General features: G+C 36.7%; 3 protein-coding genes across 4 annotated transcripts; all 3 read left to right on the top strand.

The window, feature by feature from the left end:
* Positions 2,867-3,837, top strand: LOC109950385 (major pollen allergen Ole e 1-like). The gene is made up of 2 exons (XM_020568961.1): positions 2,867-3,032; positions 3,383-3,837. Exons 1-2 carry the CDS (start codon positions 2,867-2,869, stop codon positions 3,835-3,837), a joined length of 621 nt encoding a protein of 206 aa, XP_020424550.1.
* On the top strand, positions 3,666-6,396 carry LOC18769050. Its single transcript, XM_020567900.1, has 4 exons — positions 3,666-5,254; positions 5,360-5,415; positions 5,532-5,593; positions 5,702-6,396. Exons 1-4 carry the CDS (start codon positions 5,110-5,112, stop codon positions 6,144-6,146), a joined length of 708 nt encoding a protein of 235 aa, XP_020423489.1. The 5' UTR covers positions 3,666-5,109; the 3' UTR covers positions 6,147-6,396.
* Positions 9,003-16,973, top strand: LOC18771225. 2 transcript variants are annotated; one of them, XM_020569365.1, is made up of 15 exons: positions 9,003-9,151; positions 9,733-10,189; positions 10,546-10,639; positions 11,525-11,711; positions 11,806-12,064; positions 13,185-13,400; positions 13,486-13,572; positions 13,650-13,784; positions 13,904-14,017; positions 14,141-14,388; positions 14,525-14,605; positions 14,873-15,104; positions 15,301-15,399; positions 15,510-15,695; positions 16,243-16,973. In XM_020569365.1, exons 2-15 carry the CDS (start codon positions 9,836-9,838, stop codon positions 16,339-16,341), a joined length of 2,391 nt encoding a protein of 796 aa, XP_020424954.1. In that variant the 5' UTR covers positions 9,003-9,151; positions 9,733-9,835; the 3' UTR covers positions 16,342-16,973. The 2 variants fall into 2 exon arrangements, with proteins under 2 accessions (XP_020424954.1, XP_020424953.1); XM_020569364.1 differs by having other exon boundaries at positions 9,003-9,274.

The raw sequence follows: 17,269 nt of genomic DNA, 5'->3' as shown, positions 1-17,269 counted from the left end.
ATGGTATATACCAAAGGATCGAAATCAAGGGAGTGGAGAGTATTGGTGCAAGCACTAGAGCTAGCAAGAGCTCTATATACAATCCGATAAAGAAGCGACAAAGCGCTTAGAGAAGTTGTTGCTATATCCCAATGGAGAAACCAGATCTGGAAAAAGGAAAAAGCCAGAGTAGGAAGGGATGTTGTGGGAGAAGTAAATCTGGTTCAAGGGAGCGTTTGGAGAAGAAAGGAGGACACAAAATCGACTTGAGACATATAATCTCAGCCTAGAGCATAAGGCTCAAGCAGTCACCAGGAGAAGCAATCAACTCTCATATACAACCACCAATTCTCAGAGGAAGCTACCAACTCTCAGAGACAGCCACCAACACAGCCAAAAAAGCTCAAACACAAAATAAGACCAGCCCCACAAAAGAATCCAAGGCAGGTGAAGTTGAGAACTAGTAGAAACGAAGGAGAAAAAGGGTGGGGGGAGGGGAGGGAGAAGAGGGACAGACCTCCTCCTCCCCAAATGGAGCAGTGCGGCGCTGAGAAGAAAAGGGGTCGAGTGCGCGCGGGGGGTGGGGGGTGTGGGCGTGTTAGGATTTGAGAGCGAGAGGTGCTAAGACAACTTCAATAGGAATTCGGAATCTAACTCTCCTAAATCCATATGGTTTAGTAAATAACTTCAATAGGAATCCGGAATCTAATTCTCCTCAATCCAACTCCTCCTCAATTCAATTCCTCATAATCCAATTACAGATTAGTAAAGATGTCATAGAAGTCTTTTCTCTCTACTCAAATTCGGGAGCTCTTAGTGGTCTCCCTATTTTAGGAGGTAGATAAGGAGCATGTTTGGAGTTATATTTTTTCAAATCCTCCCTAACATTTCTCTAAAGAGGTGGTTTAGGGAGCCAATTGTTGATGCTCTTAGACTTCATTGTATAATCGATCATTTTAACGCCCTACTTACAAGCAATTTTTTTGATGTCTTCTATCCTTAAAAGCTTATTACTTGACTTAAGCTAGGTGAAAACACCTAGCAAACTCAACTAAGTTTATGAAATTATGAGAGAAAAAACTCAAAGAGTTTCTAGACTTATTGACTAAAAATCTAAAACAAAGCCAACAATGAACAATCGCTGCTAATCTTCATGCGGGACATGACATAGAGAGCGCTACCTAGTCACTTCATGGCCCCAACGCGCCAATCAATAGTAGATCTACCATGACCAAGTAGAACACCTCAAAGAGCAGCCTCGCAAAATGTGGCACATCCAAAGCCAACCCAGATTCGTGGTAGAGCCAATAAATCTGCCAAAGGAAGACCATATCGGCATAAATGCGTCAAAAATCATAGAACATCGAGGATTCGTGAAGCTTTCTCTTTCTCTTATTCAACTATTGTAAAGAAACTTAGGGGGAGTTTGAGATTGTTGTGCTATGAAAATAATTACTTTCATATTTGTTGTAAGAGAAATCAGATGTTAATGAAATTAGTTTGGCGTTTGGTAAACTTTATATTAAAAGTGATTTTGATACAAAAATCAATTTAAGAGTGTTTGGTAAATGTTTGTGTAAAACAACTGTGAGATGTGTATAATAACTAAAAAAGATATGATGTTGAAATAGTTTTTTTATTTAAGTGTTTGGTATTATATATATATACAGTCCCGATCTCTTGGACCACAGGAGTCCAAGAGATTGTGGTCACCCATCGTTGGATATTAATCCAATGGTTCAAAAAAGTTTTTTAAAATGAGTGCAAGAGTGAGTGAACCGTTGAATTTACATCCAACGGTGAGTGACCACAAATCTCTTGGACCCCTGTAGTCCAAGAGATCAGGACTGTATATATATATATATATATATATATATATTTAAAAGTCTCACTTTTTTTTTTTGGCCAAAACATTGTCACTTTCAAGTATGCAAATTTTTTATTAAATATTTTTGTTGAGAGACACCATGAAGAGAATAGGATAATACTTCCCTCCTTACCTTCTATTGTGGCTCAACCACAAAGTGACATGTGTCATCTTTTTTTTAATTGTAAAAAGAAACTTCTTTTTCACTTTTACCGAACCCTAGCTTTTTACCAAAAAAAGAAAAAAAAAAATTCCCCATTAATTTTTTTTTTCACTTTGATTTTTCTCAACCATTTTAAAAATAATAATTTTCCTTCCTCGGTCAAAATTTTAAGTATTTGTGGCCCTTTCCAACTCTAACTTTAATAATCCATCAACAACCAAAGTTGCCATTGACAACATTTGTAGACATAGTTTCTTCATGGAGGTTTTTTCAATACGTCATCATGTTACCAAGTGGGAAAATAAAAACAATGGGAATTTTTTTTTTCTTTTGTGTTTGGTAAAAAGCTAGTGGTTCCTCAAACGGGCACTTAAGATGTCTCAGTTCTTCCTCAAACTAAAAGTATTCATCAACTCCTCCGTGAATCCTAACTAACATGTCATTTGGACAGTCGTAAATGGCAGACATTATTATTGGCCAAATCTTATCTCATTTAGAAATCATGTTGAATATTTGAAGATAGAAAAACAAAATGAATTCACAAAATTTAGGTTTTCCATGATTTCCCGGCAAAAACAAACACAACCAAAGCATTTGCGTTGCAAAAGGCATAATTTGGATGGCCAGAGCTATCTATTGGTGAAAATCAACCAGTATTCACCAAATACCAATTGTTTTATTTTGCAAATACACGACACTACATAGAGGACCTGAAGAGCGGGTCAAAATAATTGTATTAACCACAAGAACCCCATAATGTACGTCCTCTATAATATTCCCTTATAAAAGAGTGCCCTCTCTCCTCTGAATTGATCTCCAACAAAGAAAGAACTCAGTGAGCAGGAAATTAATCAACAATGGAAAAGCATTCTAGTACCTTTGCCCTTGTTTCTGCCCTTTGCTTCTCGGCCCTCCTCGGTTTTGCTTGCTGTGAAAACCCAGATTCAATCTATGTTATTGGCCTGGTTTACTGTGACAACTGCCATGTCGGTTTTCCTACCACGTCTAGTAAGGTGATCGAAGGTAAGGATAATGCATGCATGTTAATTTATGATAATTTATTAACATTTTGTTAGTAAATCACCTATTAGAGCCTCGTTGGTTCCGAATTGCATTCTCATATTTCATAAGCGTACATTCCTGAAAGCATTACATAGGTATTATATCCAAATAGGAGACATGGATAGAGTGTTTGTCCATAAGCAAGGGCAGTTCATAAATTTTTGAAGGGGCAGGCTAGGCAATATATATATATATTTCTTTATTTAAGGAGTTGCTGGGTTGCAGTGGACTAGGTTTATTTTTTCATTCTCATCCTTTTGAAACGAGCATGAGACTTGCATACTCATTCCGCACGCACATATGCATTTCAGGCGCAGAGGTACACCTGGAATGCAGCGACAAGAAAGGCGGAGCACCAACATACAGGGCATGGAAGAAGAGTAATTCTGAAGGAATGTACGAATTCGAAGTGACCAAGAAAGTAAATGTGAACAGCTACTGTGAAATCTTTGCTTTCGAGAGCAACCTTGATGACTGCAGAAACATTGTCCACGATGACGCTAGCCAAGAGCTGAAGCTAAAATTCACCAAGCCTAGCCCGAATGATAAACGGATCGTTGCCTTCGGGAACAAGCGCTTTGCTGCCCCGATTTCCTTTCAACCCGATCAGCCTCTTCAAAACTGCGCTGAGCACCACAACGAAGAAGAACATGACAAGGAGGAGGAGGGTGATCCGCGGCACAAACATGAAGAAGAACATACTGAGGAGGGGGATGCTCCTCAGCATCAACATGAAGATGAACATGAACACGAGGAGGCCCATTAATATTATTAATTCACATAAATTGGAACCCTTTTTTCTTTTGTTTCATTTATGGTTTTTTTTTTTTTTTTTTTTTTTTGAAATTCAGCGATCTATATTATGGGTTTCGTTGGTTTTGTATAATTTAGTTCCCTAAGACAAAATTTTTGGCAATGTAGTTTTACATAATTTTTTAGCTCTCTAATCTAGTTCATAAGAAACTAAGCAAATATTATCTATTCTATAAAAGAAATCAAGAACCTAGTTTGAAGTATTTATTTCCTCAGGCATGGTCATGGGTTCGAGTCCTAACATATGTGTAGTGTGTGTGAGTTTAGTAATTATCACCCTTATCAATAGAAAAAGTCTCAAAAAACATAAATCAAGAAGAATGTCAATCCATAAACTAAACACTAGTTGATGAAAAAACTTCACACCAAAAAAGATGGAGAAATTTTAGGGGAAGGGTGGATAGTTGATATCAAAATGCAATGATAACTAACAAGAAAATGTCATGAATGAAAAAAATAAAGAACATTATTATAAACAATTGGGATCGGTTGAGACGGTTATCAAATAGATCAAACTAATAATTAAATTATAAATTGTGGTTCAATTTAGTTCAGTTTAAAATTAGACTATTTTAGAATAAAAATCGATCAACTATGTATAATTAACTTAATTTGGACAATTTGAACGATTTTTTTTTTTTTACCGACAACAAAGATTAGAATATAGGCCCTCATATTTTAAAATTCTATTTGGCTATGAGGATTTTGGTGTGTTACCTACTTAGAATTTAGATCATGTGCTGATCTTTTTGTGTATCTTGTACCTATGTCTAAAAACCACGTCGTTTCGACTGCCTCACGACTGATTTCAATGGGCCAGGCCAACCCATCCCACAATTGAGAAGGCTGATTGTGGATCAATTGAAGCAAAGGTCCGTGAGGAAATAATAAATTAATAATTAAAGGAAAAAATATGGAAAAAGAAAGGCCAGAAGTCTTAGCTCCCAACGGTCGAAATTTTAAAATTCCTACCGACTGTTTTCAGGCGTTACAAATCCCTGTAGCTCCTTCTTAAACCCCCACCGCTGCAAAACCAGCCTCTATCTCATTCTGTCAAAAGTTCAATATTCCATTCAAAATCTCCCGGAATTTCTCAGAATCCGAGCAAATCTGCCTCAATTTTCTCAGATTTTTCATTCTCTTCACAAACCCAATTCAATTCTTGCTCTACATAATCCAATTTCTAACTCTGTTTATTTATTCATAATTTTTTCGCAGGTTCCTTATGGACCCAGAAAACATTGATTGGGGCAGCATAGAATCTGTGTTCGTCGAAGATGAGACGTACGAGAACTTCGAAGCGCCTAAGTGGGTCGACCTCTCCAGCCCAGATGAGCTCATTGGCGATGAAGCCTGGTTCTGCGGTCCTGGTAGGACCCACATTTTCGTAACTCCATTTGATCTGTTTACAGAATATTCATTTTTTTTGGGGGGTCAAAACTCTGCTTTGTTTATGTTCACTTTGTAACTTGCAGATTGCAACCATCCGAAGGCGACTGAGGATTTTCTCAAATCAGCACGTAATCTAAAGGTGATAATTGTTTTTCTGATATCACAATAGATAGAGTTTTTAAATTGTTTTTATAATGATAATCAACTTCTGCAAAGTTTGCTGAAGGATCCTTTTTTTTTTTTTCCTTGTTCCAGGTGAAGCTTCTAAGATCTTTATCCATTTCTGAAATCCTTCCTTTTAGGGAAAGGAATCGGAGGTACAATTACCAAATCCTTTGTATGTCTGTTTGGTTTCAAAGAAAGTTTTGGAAAATAAATGAGCCTGATGAGCAAATTCTTATAAATATCTGTATCTTTGTTATCAGAGATGTGAAGGTAAAACGGGTAGAAATCAAACCACCTTTAGCTGCAGCAGAGTTTCCCGAGACGAAAACCGAAAATTTGAATTCTTTATGCAATGTGTACGAAGAGAGTGAGAACAAGAATCCCAACTTCCCACCTCCGGTTCCGCTTTCGAAAACCAAAACAACGAAGGCTCCAATGAATCCAAGCAATGTGAAGAAGAAAGCAGTGGATGAATCATCTCATGGTTCATCAAATTTTGGTAGGAAACCGCAGCTAAAGAGTACTTTCTCCGCCAGTAATTTACTTGGCGGGCGGGCAATGTTGAATCAAATCACGGAATTTTGTGCGGAATTGAAGAAATTGGCAAGACGGGGTTCGAGAAAAGGTGGATCATCTGAGAAACTTGGTTTGAAGGAGAGGGTTAGAGAGAGGATCCCTCTGATTGTTAGAGAAGGGAAGGTCTAAGAAATGGAACAGAGTAAAACAGAAGGGAAGCCCAAGCAATGGAACAGGGGAAAACAGAGGAAGCTAGGGAAGGCCAAGTCTAACCAATCATTACACTACAGTTATCATCTAATTCAAGATGTAAATTGAAATTGCATTTGGAGTGCATACATATGATTTTTTTTTTTCTTTTTAATTATCGCTATGATAACAGGATATGAAGGTTACACATTATTTTTTCCAGCCAAGGAAAAAAAAAAAAAAGAGTTTATGAGGTGCTTGTTTATCGTATCCCCCTCCCTCAATATCGTTAATATAGTCAACGGGATCTAATCTAGTAGAAACGGGTATTGACTTGCACACTAGTTGTCTCAAGTTTGAACTCCAATGACATCGTGGTATGTATGTGTGCAAGAACCCCCTCCCCTTGTGACTAGGGTGCTGTTAAACGAATCCAAAAATTAATTGAGTACACCTTACTACTGAAGTATTTAATGAATTACTAATTTATTCTTATATAAAATAACTAAAATAATATATTAAATTGTGAAACAAATGTAATTTTAATAAATACACATCACCCTTAAAGTCTTTGTGTTCGAATCCTCTCATCATATCTACATAAAATTTGATATTTTACAATCTCAGCGCCTTCTGATTAAATTCTCAGTCTAAAGGTCAACAAATCAAATGGGCACGAAGAAAACCCATAAAACCTTTAAAAAAAAACCAGCAAAAACCGGGGAATTTTCCACAGTGTGATTTGTGATCTAACCCAAGTCAGAGACTTTCCCACCAAACCCAATCCCAAAGCTTTGGGTTTCAGAAACTAGGCGGGAGAATTCGACTATCAAAGTGGTTGTGATGTAATTTAGAGCAAAATTTGGAGGTGACAATAGAGATATATTGGAAGAAAAAAAACCCCTAATTTTGAAAAGAGAGAGAGAGAGAGAGAGAGCTAAGCAGGGGTGCTATTGATGGATGGTTTGGATCTTCAAAAGCTGTGTGTATTAGGGTATATTGGGGGCATTTTTGGTAGTTAAATAGGATGTATTTAGTTAATTTTACATTTTGAATTAAATATTATGGTATTTAGCAACACCATAATATTTTAAGATTTGTTTAACAACACCCTTAAACTATTATTGGTATTTAAAAAAAATATCGCTTATATAAAACCCAAAATATATATAGTGCAAAAAACAGTGTACATTATTATGACTTGTGAGGCATTGGATACGAACACAATGGGCACAAGTGACAGTGTAAAGAAAACCAAAACAATGGACACAAGTGAAGTGACTGGTCTCCAGCCACGGAACAAGGAAATTCTCGTGATAAAAGTGTAGGCATGTCAAACAAATAACTTGTACATATGGATGGTCCGAGCCTGGTCGAGTACCAATATGCTTAAGCTTGGCTCGAACAATAATTTGGTGCATGCTTCCACAGTGGCGGAGTCCATATATAAACACTAGCTCTGCCACAAGGCTTGTATTCTCAAGAATAAAAATGAACAGAAACTCTGGAGGTAGTCATTGACTTGCAATAAACAATGTAGCGGAATATGTCAAAAAATGTGATCGATGTCAACGCTACAAGTCGATTCCAAATCTACCTACCGGAAATTAATAAATAAAGTAGATTAGGAAGGGTTTGCATGTTGTTGCAGATGAACATGGACTTTGTCACCCAAAAAATAAAATATGTACTTCTTCTGCTTCAGATCTGATTGGCTCAATAGTCAATTGAGACAAAACCATGAAAATTTATTATTTGTTATATTGCCAGTTCGGAGGCAATGACCTACACACCTAAAGAGTTTGAAAGTCACATGTGAACTAGAATATCAAATCCGTTTCCCACTGATTTTGATGTCCTAATTCCTTTTTTTGTGTGTGTAAATTTCAAAAGTTATGAAAAGAAATACGTAATCTATACTTATAAGTAATGGGAATAAGAAAAAGATAATAATTTTTATTTTTAACTTCCGTGTGTTTACTTACACATAAAGAATCATTTAATACACTGATTCCATCTTAAAATTCTCAATTAAATATTCGAAAAATCAGGAATTAGAACAATTAGGAAGGGTTTATTCTTACTTGATCTGATTCTTATTCTTGGTTTATTTTGTTCTCTTTCCTCCTAATTTAAATTAATAAATTCATAATACAATCACATTAAATTTTGGGGCCAATTTTCTTAGTGCCACTGCCACCAAAGAATATATTCATTGCCAATTGAGTCTAGTCGAGTGAAAAGGGCCTTGACGTGCATATTAGAGGTCTCAAATTTGAACTCACATAGCATCTGGTTGTGTGAGTGTGAGAAATCCACCTTCTTTGTGGGTCGCTTGTGGCTCATGGATACTGTTTATGACGATTGGTCTAAGTCCAATGTTCTTGTTTAAGTTTCAGTTATAATTTGATGTGCGTGGTACACTTTTTCTTCCCCTAAAGTTTTATCCCATTAAATTTTTCTTTAAGAAAATTTTATTGAAGCCACTCTTCTTCATGCCACACATATTATTCTTGATGATTGATTAATGAATTCCCTGCTTATCTAAAATAAAAATAAAATTCCAGCCCACACCCTTGCCCGTTTTGGCCTTTTCCCTTTTATAAAGCTTTTTATTTCGGTCGGTGCCCTTTTCTAAAGCTCGTAAGTTGTTATCAAACAAAAGATAAAAGACAGACACAAACGAGTACATTGACAGAAATGTCCATTTTGAACCCAACGGTTTCACTTACAAAATGAAAATGAAAAGGGCAATTACAGTCAATTTAACTGAATTGTGCCAAATCATTCTGTTATAACTTGTCTTGGGTACAAACTTTGCAGGCAGAACCTTGGCGGCTTTTGTATTATGTCCAAATCAGACCTGCCCCCCACTCTCTCTCTCTCTCTCTCTCTCTACGTCCTATATATAATTATGTCCGAATCTCAAAAATTATTGCTTCAATTTTTATATTCTGGGTTTCGCTGGAATCTCAGAAGAGAAGAACAAGTTGTTGTTCAATTGGGTCTGTTCTCTCTCTCTTTTAAATCTCAACCCTCCTTTGAATTATTCTTCTGAGTTCTATCTTTTTGTTTTGCCTTCTAATCCTCTGTTTCTGCAACATTTGCCATTCTGGATCTGAGAAGAGGTCAGTCAATGCTCTATGATTGCTACAACTCACTCGTATTCACTTGCACCCACTTTTATAGTTTCTTGTATTAACTGAGGCATATTATTTTGTGGAAACAGAAAAAAGGTTGCTTAATTTAATGTTGAGCTAATATGATTTTGGTGCTTGCATTTTTTGGGGTGTGATATTGAGATTTACAACAGCCCATTTGAACCTCAAAATTTTCTCTGAATTATTTGTTTACAAACTTTTGGTGGGTTTGTTATTTCTGTGGACGAGTTTGGAATGGTTTATTGCTGCTTTCTTTGAAGTTCCTTGTTCAATGCCATCTGCCTAGAATTTCTTGTTAAAATTTGGGTTGACGCCATTGATTTAAAAGGTTCAGTTGTCAAGATTTTTTTGGCCAAATGGTGATAATAGAATTTGAAAGAATGGTGTTTGATACTGTTTCTTTTATGTATTTGTGTTTGTCATAGGGATGAGTTTCTGTTAGTTCATTTAAGGTGCTTGTGAAGGGGTTGGGGGTCAAGAAGATGGAGACATAGTTGTGGGTTTGTCTCAGTAGAGTCTTCTAAGATAATGCTTTCTATTCAGAAGTGGAAATGTTCATGGTCTCAGATAGCAACGATTGCTTCTATTGTGGCATTGGCCTCGATAATATTGGGTTCGATAGTTCATCTGTTCTGGTTTCCGTTGGTTCCTTCTTTCAATTACTTCAGTCAAGCTCAGAACTCTTGTGTCCCAATTAATGGATCAGCTGAAGCAGTTATTGATAATGTTAAGGGAAATTTTAAACCACCTATTGACCTAGATCGACAGTTTCCATCTGACTTGCACAAGGCAGTTGTTTTCCGTGGTGCACCATGGAAGGCTGAGATTGGTCGGTGGCTTTCTGGTTGTGATCCAATTTCTGATGAAGTCAACATTGTTGAGGTAATAAGAACAATGCTATACATACATAACATTTCCTTTTCATTCTACATGAGTGAAGATTTCAGTGAGAAATGCCAAGGGAGTTGAATCGTGTTCCCAAGAACTAAAATATAACTAGAAACATAGGGATCAACACCAGCATTATATACATGTTTGTAAATGGAGAGGGGAAAGAGAGGGGTTGGGGTGTGTTGCACAAGTCATTGAAGGAAACTATATGTGTAAATTGATCAACTTGCAAATGGATTTTCCTTTGTTAATTACAGTCCCCTCAGAAATTAAAGGCTTGAGCCTTGAGGTTAGTATCAACTTTATTGGAAGAGTATTTATCCATATATAACTAATTGTTATGGCAGGTAATAGGTGGCAGTGGCTGCAAAAATGACTGCAGTGGTCAAGGCGTCTGTAATCGTGAATTGGGACAATGTCGGTGCTATCATGGATACAGTGGTCAGTACTATTTTCTCTCATTTAATTTAATCGAATAGAAAATTGTGAATAAGTAGTTGAAAAGAGAAGTCGGCTTGATGTTCAATTTCATCATCTCTTGAATAAGAATTATGATTCCGTTGACAGTAAGCTTTTTATTCCATGATATGATGTTTATACTGATTGAAGAATATATGAGAAGATATGTTGCTCTAGAATTCTGTTATGAACTTTGGTGAATAGCAGACTGATTTTTCGCTACTTGTCAATGTTTCAAGCTTCTTATTATTCAAATATAAGAACCACACAACCAGACTAAGATGTAATCATATGGCATTATCTCTTTAATTAAGTCTTTATGCTGAGAGTTTATGAATCACAGATCTAGATTAAAGAAATACTAGATCTTAAAGACAAATATTTGGTTAAATATTGCTTAGTGAAATGGCAGAGTTTTAATTTTTGACATTCATGGTTCTTTGATATGAAAACACCCACTGAACTAGGTAGGGAAAAAATAAATAAATAAATAAATAAATTGAGGCATGTGTGGCATGCAGAGGTCATTCTGTTAAAGAGATCGTATGAAGAATACTCACACAGATCTCCTCTAGAGCCAAATTTGGGTGTATTTCAGTCTTGATTTAATCTATTATCATTGTTGGTCAATGGTTGTGTGGTCACTGTTTATTTTGTTTGGCTCTAATTGTTGTCCCTTACTGCATCACTACTAATGGAAACTTTGTCATTTCATCACTTCCATAGAGTTCTTACATTCTTGTAGCTCCATAATCTCCCCCTTGTTTCTAAATGAACACTCTGTTCTGATATTGCAGAAAAACCAGAAATAGTTTGCTATTGTATATGAGTCATATTCTATAAATATAATATGTTCTAATTATGCAGGGGAAGGATGCTCTGAGAGACTGCAGCTGGAATGCAACTACCCAGGATCACCAGACCAACCATATGGGAGATGGGTTGTCTCCATTTGCTCTGCGCATTGTGACACAACAAGAGCATTTTGCTTCTGTGGGGAAGGCACAAAATACCCAAATCGACCTGTGGCAGAGGCATGTGGCTTTCAAGTGCAGTAAGTTTATCAGATCCTAACTAGGCTTCCATCAGTATAAATAAGTCAGGAAATATTTTATATTATGCCACAAATCCCTTCACATTTGTTTCAGGTTACCCTCTGAACCTGGTGCACCTAAACTGACTGATTGGGCGAAAGCTGACCTGGATAATGTTTTCACAAAAAATGGTAGCAAACCAGGATGGTGTAATGTGGATCCTGCTGAAGTGTATGCTCACAAGGTGCAATTCAAAGAGGAATGTGATTGCAAATATGATTGTTTCTGGGGGCGGTTCTGTGAAGTGCCTGTGCTATGCACTTGTATTAATCAATGCTCGGGGCATGGGCATTGCCGTGGTGGATTTTGTCAGGTAACAATTGGTTGCTTTTGCCTGGATGCTCAATGTTGTTTTGTTTGAACAAATGAGAAGTGAATCATGCTAATAAATAGAACTCAGCAAATTTTTTCCTGGAACGATGTTGAACATATTAAAAGTTAATTAATCTTTGGAGACACTTAGGACTGATGTGAACGAATACATAAACATGTACTAGGAACAACATGGGCTAACATTTCCGCTTCGGATATATCAAATTTAATTGGGGAGTAAGAAGAAATTGGTTTGGCTGATAATTTCACACAATCTCAAGGTTAAAAATTGTGCACAGGGCTATTCCCTTTAACACATTCATTCATTCTTTAGTGTAGAACTCTTTAAGCTAGATCATAAGTGTCAGTCATTATCAACTTCATAAGTCATATGCTTTTATGGTCTTATGGTAGTTTTCTAGTCACATGCCTCTAATAAGAGGATACTATATTTCAGTAAGCCTGTCCTACCATCAAAGATTGACTTGGTAGAAAAATACTGTTTTATTTGTCAAACATCCTCCTCCGAGTATCCTTGGAGAGTTATTTTTCCTTCAAGCAGGACTTTTTTGCTCACAACATGTTGAAAGTTGTATGAGCATCTACCCTAGTCTCTATAGTTTGCTTATCAACTTTTCTTTGTCAACTCAGTGGATATTTTGTTCCTTTGTTTTTGGTGAATCATTAAAAGTAGTAACATGCATAAATAAATACAAGTAAGTGTTAACATGCACCCTTAACATGCATTTTTTTTCTAATCAATTAAGACAGAACTAAAAGATAATCCTAGGTGTCAATGCTCCAGAAGAGGAGAAATACTCAAAATTAACTTTTGCATGCAAATCCACAATTAACCATGTTCGGTGATAAATATTGGTCTAAGTTGTGTGATGTAAGTTACTCAGGCACTAAAACTAGAAACCAGTTGGAAGTATTTTGGTCACAATAATTTCCCAATCTTGCTCTGTTTCCTTGCGAGTTCCTTATAGTTCATCAATAGATTATACTATCATACTATGTCATAAGAATACCCCATGCTTTTTTTTTTTTTTTTTTTTTTTTTTTTTTCTCTGTTCCCTCTTTTGTCAATATCTCCTGCCTTAACTGAGTGCACTTTCCAGTGTGACAATGGCTGGTATGGAATAGATTGCAGCATTCCCTCTGTTACATCATCAGTTAGAGAGTGGCCTCAATGGCTTCGGCCTGCTCAGGTTGATGTTCCTGATAGTTCACATCTCCCAGGGAAAGTTGTCAACCTCAATGCTGTTGTGAAAAAGAAAAGGCCCCTTATATATGTTTATGATTTGCCTCCAGATTTCAACAGCCTACTTCTTGAGGTCAGGATTAGCTTGACTTACGGTTACTTAATTTATGCCAAAAGCAAGTTTCTTATTTTTTTTTCTTCTCAATTTCTTGTTGTAGGGGCGTCACTTTAGGTTAGAGTGTGTAAACCGAATCTATGATGGCAAAAATTCAACACTGTGGACAGATCAACTGTATGGTGCCCAGGTATTTTACTTGAACTGAAACTGGAGTAAAATCGAAGATTCTTAGGAATATTCATCTGTCTTGTTGCTTGTTTGCAGGTTGCACTTTATGAAAGTATCTTGGCTAGTCCATATCGTACATTAAATGGTGAAGAAGCAGATTTCTTCTTCGTTCCTGTTCTTGATTCATGCATTATAACTCGTGCTGATGATGCTCCTCATTTGAGTATGCAGGTATGCTTTATGTAATTGTTAAAATGCGTATGAAATTGCAATTTCACATCTGGGTTTGCCAAGTCAATGTTCTCTGGTTTGGCTTTTGCTTACTGATGTGCTTATTATTAAACTTTTAGGAGCACAAGGGCTTGAGGAGCTCTCTCACTCTGGAATATTATAGGAAGGCTTATGATCACATTGTTGAACAGTATCCCTTCTGGAACCGCTCATCTGGAAGAGACCATATTTGGGTATGATGTAAATGAGAAAATTACATAAGGCCAGTGTGGAGTGAAAGAGTGTTTGTCTTTTCCTAGTTAGAGCATTTTATTAAGTGTGCATGCTAATGTTGTCACCTCTGTATCTGAAGGCAGTTTTTTTCATGGGATGAAGGTGCTTGCTATGCTCCCAAGGAGATATGGAATAGCATGATGTTGGTTCACTGGGGAAACACAAACTTAAAACATAAGCATTCAACAACAGCCTATTGGGCTGACAACTGGGATACCATTCCTTCTGATAAAAGGGGTAACCATCCCTGCTTTGACCCTGATAAAGATCTTGTACTTCCTTCCTGGAAAAGTCCTGATGTCAACTCCTTGAGCTCAAAACTTTGGGCTAGGTACACATCTGATGGAAATCATACTCTCATTTCCTTGGTTTCTTTCTTCTTCTTATTCGTCCCCTTTTCAATGCTCCTGTTGCTCTAGTCAACCATGACCATTAATCCATGGAAAGATTCAATACCTTATTTTCAGATCCCATGACACACGGAAAACACTCTTCTACTTCAATGGAAATCTGGGACCTGCTTACCCAAATGGAAGACCAGAAGCTTCGTAAGTTAAACAAGAACTTCTTAGAAATATTGTCTTAGGGTGGGTCAATTCAAATTATTTTGTGGACAACCGTAAAGACTGAACCTTACCAACAGTTATTTCCATTCCTTCCCATATCTATGTGCTACATTTGGAGAAGATTTATGAGCTTTTCTGGAAAGTAGTTGTCTATGGAGTTGGGAAATGTTCAATTTCCTGAGTCACTACTGATAGTTTATTGCACAACTTACAGATGGTCTGATAAAAAAAATTGGGGTATTTATGTAGCTATAGCATGGGCATCAGACAGAAGCTGGCAGAAGAATTTGGTTCAAGCCCTAACAAGGAAGGGAAACTTGGAAAACAACATGCAGAAGATGTGATTGTTACCCCACTACGGTCTGAAAACTATCACGGGGATTTAGCCAGTTCTATCTTCTGTGGGGTATTTCCTGGAGATGGTTGGAGTGGTCGTATGGAAGACAGTATTTTACAGGGGTGCATTCCTGTTGTCATTCAGGTAGTTAGTTGTCTACATTTGTTTATTGCTGTTTGCTGTTTTATTAGAGCCTTGGAACATTTGGTTAGCTTATCACTTACTTCAAGATGCTTGTAAGTTAGTGACTGTTTGCATCGTGTCATACTATGAGATTGCTTGCTTCCAAACCATGATAACCTATATTCATCTTTCTTCTATTTTGTTCCCTCATATTTAGGATGGAATTTTCCTGCCATATGAAAATGTGCTCAACTATGATAGTTATGCTGTTCGGATACGTGAAGACGAAATTCCAGATTTGATAAATATTCTTCGGGTGAATCTTTTTACTTTTTATGTTTTAAGTTTTGATTGATACAATGAAGCTTCTGATTGCAAGTTTGGCAGCATTAAGCTGACTGATTATTGGATTTTTAAATCCTGTAGGCATTTAATGAGACAGAAATAAAGTTCAGGCTAGAAAATGTGCAGAAAATTTGGCAGAGGTTTTTGTATCGTGATTCTATTATGCTCGAAGCTGAGAGGCAAAAAACTGATTTTGGCCATATGGAAGATTGGGCAGCTCAGTTCTCACAATTGATTGAAGATGATGTTGTTGCAACATTTGTACAGGTGAGTATCTTCCTACTCTATGTTGAAAGATGTCAGTTGATTTGACCATTTGAATTTCATTAAACTGGAGCTTTGCTCTAAACTGTAACTATAATACCAGCTAATCTCGAAAGTTAAATGTATAGGTCAACCATGAAGTGGTAATTGTTTGTTTGGTTGAAAAATACATTTACATTATGAGAAAAAAAAAAGAAAGAAAAAAGGTTGTAATTAATCTTAGGGCATGTAGGAGGTTGATGGAATTAGGTTGTGATTGCCTGTGTAAACCTAGGGAATGACTAAACAAGAAATAAAATATTTTGGCAAAAAAATTTTCAAGGAAAATTGAAGCTTTAGGGACATGTGCCATATACACACATGCAGTAGAGGATATCAGATTTTCTTTAGTCATTTATTAAAATTTACACAACTAATTAAGTTATGAAATCAATACTTAAACTTTTCAATATTGGAGTCAAGCACCAGTCTAAATCTGCTCCTGTACATATGGTTATGTGTGTCTCCTTAGAATATGAACTCGCTGACCACGTCCACTCACCTTAATCAGGTTTTGCATTACAAGTTGCATAACGACCCTTGGAGGCAACACGTTCATGTTAAAAAGGAGTTCGGGTTACCTCAAGAATGTTTGTATAAAGGCAACTGAGGGAATATGCTTACTGCTAAACTAATTTGAACACCTTAAGGGCTCACTAGGTTACAGGAAGCAAGCAAGGCAAGTTGTCATTCAAACGAGAACCTCACCACATGGCAGCATCCAGTTAGATAGGACTTGAAAGCCAGCCAGCCAGGTGTTCTCACTTCTACTCCTCTTCTAGCCAATTTTGGATCCAAATCTATGAAATTTGGGTATAGGTCTTTTGTCCAAGTGGAATTACGTTAATTTATCTTGTTCATATTTTGTTTACTGTGAATGGTAACTTGTAGCTGAAGTATTAGGCAGATACTAGTCTGTGATGCATGTGGGCCCTACTGTGGGGCCCATATTCATCTCGGTTGGAAGTCGTCTGCACACGCACGAAGGGCTGTCATAAACGTCTGGTCCAATTAAGGGGAGACGAAGATAGATATTCTTTCTGTTTTCTTAGTTATCTTACATACTAAGATTTACATGTGAGATTCAATATACATGTGAGATTCATATTTGCCTTTTGTTTAAGGCCGTAGTGGAAGACTTGGTTCAAACTTGTTGAAACTTTTGTTCAATTTGCTTATAAATTATAATAAAGCTCCATTAACAACTATCGGATACCGACAGTAGTGGAATTATGTGAATGATTATAGTTATGAATTTGTGATGTGATAAAAGGTATCAAAGAAGCCTCTCATTGTTTTGTCTCATATTTCCCACTCTCATCTGCGCACGCACGAAGGGCTGTCATAAACGTCTGGTCCAATTAAGGGGAGACGAAGATAGATATTCTTTCTGCTTTCTTAGTTATCTTACATACTAAAATTTACATGTGAGATTCAATATACATGTGAGATTCATATTTGCCTTTTGTTTAAGGCCATAGTGGAAGACTTGGTTCAAACTTGTTGTCACTTTTGTTCAATTTGCTTATAAACTATAA

The sequence above is a fragment of the Prunus persica genome, chromosome G7, assembly GCF_000346465.2.
Source record: "Prunus persica cultivar Lovell chromosome G7, Prunus_persica_NCBIv2, whole genome shotgun sequence".
NCBI classification, from domain to species: domain Eukaryota; kingdom Viridiplantae; phylum Streptophyta; class Magnoliopsida; order Rosales; family Rosaceae; genus Prunus; species Prunus persica.
This window is presented reverse-complemented; position numbering and strand designations above follow the sequence as displayed.